This window comes from Kogia breviceps, chromosome 18, assembly GCF_026419965.1.
Source record: "Kogia breviceps isolate mKogBre1 chromosome 18, mKogBre1 haplotype 1, whole genome shotgun sequence".
Lineage (NCBI taxonomy): Eukaryota > Metazoa > Chordata > Mammalia > Artiodactyla > Physeteridae > Kogia > Kogia breviceps.
In genome coordinates this window covers 14,668,945-14,676,455 of record NC_081327.1, presented here as the reverse complement: position 1 = coordinate 14,676,455, position 7,511 = coordinate 14,668,945, and the positions used below count along the sequence as shown (strand labels likewise).

The 7,511-nt window shown below is 55.8% G+C and overlaps 3 protein-coding genes across 7 annotated transcripts; 1 reads left to right on the top strand and 2 right to left on the bottom strand.

Annotated features, from left to right (window-relative positions):
• Nucleotides 1-60: 60 nt before the first annotated feature.
• Nucleotides 61-2,103, bottom strand: IGFLR1 (IGF like family receptor 1). Its single transcript, XM_067019221.1, is given in 8 exon segments — nt 61-134; nt 137-406; nt 491-706; nt 709-846; nt 849-879; nt 1,181-1,280; nt 1,282-1,358; nt 1,839-2,103. Coding segments are annotated over 8 exon segments (1,062 nt in total). The 5' UTR covers nt 1,995-2,103.
• A 661-nt stretch (nt 2,104-2,764) lies between these two features.
• On the bottom strand, nt 2,765-4,988 carry U2AF1L4 (U2 small nuclear RNA auxiliary factor 1 like 4). 4 transcript variants are annotated; one of them, XM_059046230.2, is made up of 9 exons: nt 4,902-4,988; nt 4,670-4,757; nt 4,482-4,532; nt 4,209-4,275; nt 4,076-4,125; nt 3,903-4,001; nt 3,596-3,729; nt 3,390-3,485; nt 2,765-3,033 (listed from the first exon to the last, which is right to left on the bottom strand). In XM_059046230.2, the coding sequence occupies exons 1-9, from the start codon at nt 4,943-4,945 to the stop codon at nt 2,949-2,951; spliced, it is 714 nt and encodes a 237-aa protein (XP_058902213.1). In that variant the 5' UTR covers nt 4,946-4,988; the 3' UTR covers nt 2,765-2,948. The 4 variants fall into 4 exon arrangements, with proteins under 4 accessions (XP_058902213.1, XP_058902215.1, XP_058902214.1 ...); XM_059046232.2 differs by lacking the exon at nt 3,390-3,485; XM_059046231.2 differs by lacking the exon at nt 4,482-4,532.
• Nucleotides 4,989-5,151: 163 nt separating this feature from the next.
• PSENEN (presenilin enhancer, gamma-secretase subunit) lies at nt 5,152-6,500 on the top strand. Of its 2 annotated transcripts, none has more exons than XM_059046240.2 (4): nt 5,152-5,241; nt 5,409-5,526; nt 5,943-6,047; nt 6,232-6,500. In XM_059046240.2, the coding sequence occupies exons 2-4, from the start codon at nt 5,466-5,468 to the stop codon at nt 6,369-6,371; spliced, it is 306 nt and encodes a 101-aa protein (XP_058902223.1). In that variant the 5' UTR covers nt 5,152-5,241; nt 5,409-5,465; the 3' UTR covers nt 6,372-6,500. The 2 variants fall into 2 exon arrangements, with proteins under 2 accessions (XP_058902223.1, XP_058902224.1); XM_059046241.2 differs by having other exon boundaries at nt 5,371-5,526.
• The last annotated feature ends 1,011 nt before the right edge of the window (nt 6,501-7,511 follow it).

The following is a 7,511-nucleotide window of genomic DNA, read 5'->3' as shown; positions in this document are numbered from 1 at the left end:
ATGATGAGGCCCAGGGACAGCAGGCACTTACTGCAATGGAAACTTTATTTTTATCGGGTACTAGGCCGGGCAGGCCCCAGCTCAGCCAAGCTTGGACAGCACCCGCAGTGCATCTGCCCGCCCTCTCTGGGCAGGTGTGCGCCAAGCTGGCCCAGAGAGGCAGAGGGCTCCCTTGCCACCACCATCTCCATCAGGGCCCGCCGAGGCCAGCGACTGGGCCGCAGGGAGTAGGCGGAAGTGGACCAGGCAGCAGGCAGTCCATATTTTGCAGCCAGGTGTTGAGTGCTGCCACAGGCTCTCCCCCAACCTGGCCCAGGCTCAGCATCCAGCAGCACGATCAGCTCCTCCAGCACTTCCAGCTCATCCAGGAGGCGAGACAGTGGCTGTGATTCCAGACTTGGCAGCTCTAGGAGACAAAGGGAGGGGTGAAGGGGAGGAAGCGCAAGCTTCCAGCCCACCTCCCCCTCTCCTTCGCGTATCCTCAACTAACCCCTGCCTAGGAGTGGAGGCAGAGGGACCTCCTTCCCTGAGTCCCCTGCCTCTGAAGCCTCCAGGGAGCCTGGAGGGGACGAGTGCGAGGAGAATAGGGTGTGGGTGTTGAGGTCGTTGCAAACCAAGCCAGGATAGGGGTGTTGGACCGCTTTCCCCTGGTGGAGGCGACGGCGGTGCCTTTGCAGGGCGAGCAGGAGGATTACTGCTGAGGTCGCAGCAGAACCAGCACCAGGGACAGGTCAAAACTCCAACTCGGCCAGGCCTGCTGGGGGACTTTGTGCTCAGATGTCCACAGGAGACTGGGAATCGCCGGTGAGCTGGGCTCCTGGGAACTAAGGACGCTCAGCTTTCCACTGTCAGGGGGCAGGGCTCCTTGTTAGGGACCGGCTTCTGGAAATAAAGTGGGAAGCATACCCTACTCCTGCCTCCTCAGCACAAACTTCCCATCCTTAAATCCCTCAATGGGGCCACATCTCCGCCTGATCCAGCCCTCCCACCCCCCCACTCCGACTCCTTTAACCCCTGATACTATTAATACTGTGCCCCCATCCCTATCCTCTTCAGTTAGGTTACACCCTCCCTTTCCTTGATACAGACCCCGCCCATCCGACCCCAAGCCACGCCCCCAGCCCCCGCCCCACGCCGGCAGGCTGCACCTTGCCCAGGCCCTCTGGAGCCCAACCAGCACCTGTGTGCCGCGCCTCCGGGTTCCGCCGCGGCTCCCCAAGGAAGTGGGGGCCGTTGCTCCGCCACCACAAGGGCTACATAGCTCCTCGCTGTTGGGGTTGCCCAGGAGGACACTCTTTGAAGGGATGCGTTACGTGATTGCCCGCATCGTCGGGCCCGCAGTTTTCCGAAAATTCAGTCTGGTGGGACACAGCGTCTCATGTGCAACCGCCAAACCTGCTCCTCTGCGCTAGCTACGTGCTTTCCCCTTTGTCCTATCCCAGCAGTCCCCGCCCCTTGCACTGTACTCACCCAACCTATCAGCGGACGTGCCCATCTCTATTCCCCTCTCACCGCCCCCCCCACCACTAGCCCTGCCAGTTTCTCAACCTTCTCTACACAGGCCCCGCCCCTTTCATTCCCCCGCCCACCTCTTCCTCGCCTCCCGGTTCCCGCCTGTCTAACCGGCCACACCCCTTAACCATGACCCTCTTTAACTCACACTGTCCTTTTCTTCGCAGGCTCAGCCCCCCATCCCCACTTTGTCTACGTACGGCCCACCGCCCCCACCCCGAAGCAAGACTCACGGGCCATACGCCACAGACCTCGCCCCTTTCCCCTTCCCTATCACCCCTTAACTCCGCCTGAACATATGCAAACGCCCAGTCCCCGCTACTTACCCGAGCAGGGGGTGGCCCGAAGCGCTGCAGGCAGCTGCCACAGCACAGGTCGTCAGGGTTCCAGTACTCGAGGCGGCTGCAGTGCTGAGAGGCCACGGTAGTCAGGGGGAGGCATAGGGGCCCCATCCTGGCGGAGCCTGCCTTCTGGGGGGCCATGACCACAGGACTTCCTGCCACAGCGCCTCTGCCGCACTTGCCAGGAAACCGGGGCAGAAGAAGGAAGCAGTGGATGTGGTGGCATAGGATCCCCAGTCCCCTTTGGAAGCCAGGAATCTACTCTCCAGCCCCCAGACCAGCTCCTGGCCCGTTATCAGAGAGGCCACAAGGCCTCAAGATGGCTACAGCGAGGACTCTGGAGCCGGACTGCGTGGATTTGTATCCCATCTCCGCCATCTTCTTGCCCTCTCTTTTCCCATCTGTAAAATGGGATAATAACAGTACCTGTCTTAGAAGGTTATTGTGGAGAAGTAAAACCATTACTGGAAGTAAAGCATTTAGAACACCTGGCACCTGGCACAGAATAAGCTTAAGTATCAGGTACTACCTATTCCCATCTCAGGGCAGTGGGCATGGAGGACCCAGCCATCACCCACTGGAGACTCCCACCCAACTCCCAGCAATCTTACCTTAGCTCCTAACCCCAATCTCCTCCAGACTGGGAATCCTCCAACCTGCCACAAGCAAGCATCTCCCCCTTGAGAATCCTCTGATGGACGGTGCTGAAGTTTCAGCACAAAGGCAGCCCCACCCAACCAGTCCCACTTGGGGGTTTCTAGGACCCTGGGCATGCTGCTTTCCCACCTGTTGTTGGAAGTTCCTTGGCTGAGGTTGTGGCCAGAGCCCAGCCCTACTTCCCCTTTTCATCAGCAGATGTGGGGGTGGAAGGAAACCAGCCCACAGCCAGGCTCAAGCTAACAACGAAGCTCTAAACCCTCAATATAGAACTTTATTAGGGGCGGGGCGATAGAAGTTCCCTGTGTTGAAGGCATTACATCATGGAGACCCGGAGCCTGGAAAAGATGGCACTAGGGAGTTAAGGGAGCTTTGAGGAGGGGTCCTGGCCAGGAACATATGTGCCTGCCAGGGGTGGAGGGCAAGGAGGTCAGCATCTCAGAAACGGCCATGCCGGTGGTCTGGGGACCGTCGTCGATTTCTTTCTCGGGGACGGTGGCCAGTATGGGGCCTTGGAGGTGACCTGGGGACAGGAGAGAGGAGGGTTAAAGCCAAGGGAATGGTGTGCAGATACCCCAGTTCTGCCTCTCTGCTCTGGGATAAGGCATGGCAGTTGATGAAGTAAGTAGAGTTCCTGGGGGTGGCCTCAGGCTAGGTGCACAGGGGCTGACCTCAGGATTGGAGATCCAGGATGGACTTGGGTTTGGGGTTCAGGCTGGTTTGGGGGTTGGGACTTAGGTGCTGGTCTTCAGATGGGGCTCAGGGCTAGTCTTGGGGCACAAAAGGCTTGAGACACTTATTGGGGCACAGGATCAGATTCATCTCAGGATACAGGGGCCTTGGGATACGAGAAGTCTTGGCAGGCTGGTCCTGAGGTACCTGCGCCTGGGTCCCCGCCCATAGAGCTGCCGCCGGAGGTTGCGGGAGATAGGTCGCAGGTGCATGAAGTTGCAGAAACCACCCCGGGTACATTCCCTGGGTAAAGCATGGATGGACGGATGAGGCCATTGTCACTGACAGCCCCCTCAACTCATACACATAAATCTGGGACTCCAGGTGCCCATCCTACCCCTGCACTACCATACCCCATCTCATACTGCCGACAGCACGACTCCCGGAAGTCAGTGACGGGAGACAGCTCGGCATGCACAGCCTGCCCGTTGAACCAGCGGTTGTTGAGTTCAGCCACTGCCCGCTCTGCATCCTCCTCGCGCCGAAACTAAGGGAAAGTCGGTCAGGGTCAGCAATCAAACTCAGAAATCAGGGGATTAGCTAGCAGCTCAGGGTCTGGAGTGGATTTAGTGATGGACCTCAAGCTGTGAGGCTTCAGCGGTGGCCGTTAGGCATTGAAATGCCTCCACCTCTAGGCTCAAATGGGGAGACAGCAGGCACCTTGACATAAACATTGCCCACGAGGTGATCCCCCAGGTTGTCGCACACATTCATCTCTTCAATCTCCCCGTACTTCTCCTGCAGTTCCGTGAACACTTCCTGTGGAAGACCAAGAGGAACTCAGCTGAGCTGCTGGCCCACAGGAAACTGAACCCACCCCTGCCAACCCTCACCTCGAAGAAGTTATCATAGTGTTCTTGCACCTCCACGTCGCTCACGTGACCTGGTGGAGGAGGGCAGGGTGGAATCAGGGCGTGGACTGCTGGGAGCTGTCCGCCCTGCCCCCAAGACAGGTCCCTCACTCACAGTGCGATCCGTCTGCGGTTTGGGCGGTGTTCTGTGGATTCCGGTACAGGTTGAGCAGCACTATGGTCTGAACAGAATTTAAAGGGGGCGGGGCCTGAGATCAGACGGCGGGGCTATATGCAAAGGGATTGGGTATGAAGGTTGGGGGTGAGACCTTGCACCAGACAAAAAGCATAAGCATCTTGAGTGCATCAGCAACGCTTGTCCCTCAGAAAACCAGAAGAGCGGGTACCTAGCAGTGAGGGACAGCCCAGGGGTGTGGTCTTTACGTACGGGGGCGTGGCCAAGTTCCTGGGAGAAGGGCCTGAAGGTTGGGAGAGGAACCTGCAGAGGTCCGACAAGAAAAAAGCTGGGCGGTAGGGTGGGCCCTAGAAATCCGAAAAAGGCGGGACCTCGTGATGATGGACAACAGAAGGGAAAGGACAGGAGCTTAACCCCCCAGGCTCCGTGCCGGGTCTCACCTGGCTGAAAGTCGGTTTGTTGTGAAGCCGGGAGCACCGGTCCCCGTGCCGGCAGGCCCCGATCTTAAAGTAAAAAGAGCAGTTAACCCTGGAAGAGGTGCAGAGACAGAGGTGAACCGAGGGCCGGGGAGCCGGACACCCCAGAAACACCGTCCCACGCCGCCCAGCCACCAGGGGACCAAGTGCCTCGTCCTCGGGCTCCCGAGGGGCCACTCCCTGCGCCCGTTCTCACTTGTCCTTCTCAGTCCCAAATATCGAAGCTAAATATTCGGCCATTTTTACCCGAACCCTCCAACTATGTCTGTTATTGCGTCACTTCCGTTGCTTAAGGGCATTGGGAAATGTAGTTCTTCGCGGCCTCCGGACACTCAGAAACTCCCTAGTGCGCTTGCGTGATGGAGGCTCGCACCCTCCCCATGGACTCACCCACTGGAGTTGCCTGAAAGCGCATGCGTGCAGCGGTACCTGACCAAAAAGACTACAAGGTCCAGAGACGCTTGCGGCATCTCGCGCAAAAGTCCGTAGTTGAAAGTGGCAAAGGGGTCCAAACCGGGGGAAGTAAGACTTCGCTGGTGAGTTACGGGTCGTCTCCGTACCCCAATAAACATAAAGAGCGTTTCAACCCAGTCGGCTTGCTGGTGGGGTCGGGGGTACCCTTCTTTCAGAAAACCCACCCTTCAATTTCTCTTTTGTCGTAATAGGGGCGTGGTTGTTTGTGATCCTTGCATCTGTCACTTAGGGTCAGGGCTTGGGTCTTGGCCTGAAGACCCTCGGAAGACCCGGCCCCAACGCAACTATGAACTTGGAGCGGGTGTCCAACGAGGAGAAGTTGAACCTGTGCCGGAAGTACTACCTGGGTAAGGGCTGATATCTTAGGGTCCCCGGAGAAGAGAGGGGACGGGACTAGAGCGCCTAGGGGAAGAGGGTCTGGGGGCCTGGATTTTGGGGTCTAAAGGATGAAGTGGCTGGGGACGCCGACTCCTGGGTCCCAAGAGAGGAAGGGCCTGGGCCCTGAGGAAGGAGGAGACTGGGGCCTCAATTTCTGGGTCCCAAGAGAGGAGGGGAATCGGAGGCCTGGGCTCCTGGTCCTGCCAAAAAGATGGTTGGAGTCAGATTCCCGGATCCCGGGGAGGAGTCAGGATTCTTGAATCCCTGATAGCAGAGATCTCCATTTGAATTTGGGTATGGGAGAGGACCTTCCAAGTTGGTCATCTACGTGGGTGTTGGGAGGATCCTCATTGCCTTAAGTCCCAGGTTATTTTCTTCTCTTTAGGTGGGTTTGCTTTCCTGCCTTTTCTCTGGTTGGTCAACATCTTCTGGTTCTTCCGAGAGGCCTTCCTTGTCCCGGCATACACGGAACAGAGCCAAATCAAAGGCTGTGAGTTCAGGGCACAGCTGAAGGGAGGCCATCGGGTGTGGGGAGGGGGACTCTGGGAGCCTCTGGGAAGGGACTATGGAGGTTCCAGAATTCTGGGACTCTGTGGAAGAGAAGAGAGAGCCGGTCTCGGGGAGACCAGAGAGCAGGTGGAGGCCAACCTTTCCCCTCCTGTTCCCTCTTACAGATGTCTGGCGCTCAGCTGTGGGCTTCCTCTTCTGGGTGATTGTACTCACAACTTGGATCACTATCTTCCAGATCTACCGGCCACGTTGGGGCGCCCTTGGGGACTACCTCTCCTTCACCATACCCCTGGGTACCCCCTGACAACTTCTGCACAGGCCTGAGGACCAGGATGGGCTCCTCTACTCCAAGCCCACTCTCAAGCCCCTAAGATTTGTTCCTATCTCCTGTGTTCTCTGCTGACATCCCCTAATAAAGGACCCTAATTCTCAATATTGATTTCCTGGGATCTTTTGGAGGTTGAAGCATAAAATGATTAATATTCTGAAACATTTATTGATTGCTTACTTTGTGCTAGGCTTAGTGCTTCATACATGATGTGCATTAGTTCACTGTATACTACTCATAACCCATCAAAAATAGGAAATTTCTTGCTTGGGAACCCTATTGTACAGATCTGGAGCCAAGAAAGGAATAATACTTCCATTACTAGGGACTGTTATCCTGTACAGGTAGTATGTGAATTTGAAAACATTACTTCCCCACTTGCCCTCATTATTCTTATCAGAAGTGTGGATCACAATGCTACCCCCTAGAACTTATCTATGCCAAGGCACATGTGGTAAGTGGAAGTTCCTCATTTTCTGAAGGAGATCGTCTGCAGCAATAGCCATGTATTCAAGAGATTTATCAGAGGTTTCCTTGACCCTCCTATTTAAAATTTCAATCCCCACCTTGACACCCCCTGTGGAGCCCTACATCAAGGACACAGGACAAAAACTCTGCAATTAACCGAGCCTCCATAGCAACTGTTGCCATGGGCTCTCCTAATCTAAACCGGACACCCCCCCCCCCACTCCATATTAGGTAAAATATTCACCATGTAGTAACCTTGTAGCTTCCTGACCAATCACCTAATGCCATCCTGCCCGCAGGATTTTTCTTTGTCTTGAGGCTATAAAAGTTGGCTGCTAGTCCACAAAGGGGGTTGACTTTCCCTGGCTACCAGGAAGTTAGCCTGCTGTTCTTGCAGCGACCCTTCTCTTTAATAAACTCTATCTTCCTTACTTTCTGCCTTGTGTCTGGAAATTCTTTTCCAACCCGCGCTCGGGCCACTACACTCCCTATGTCTCTTTCAGGCTATATCCTTTCTCCTCTTACATTTCATTTAAAATGTTCTACTTGTTTATTGTTCGTCTTCCATCCTCTAAAATATAAGCTCATTAGGGCAAGGATTTTTGTCCATTTTGTTCACTGCGGTGTCCCCAGTACCTAGGAGAGTAC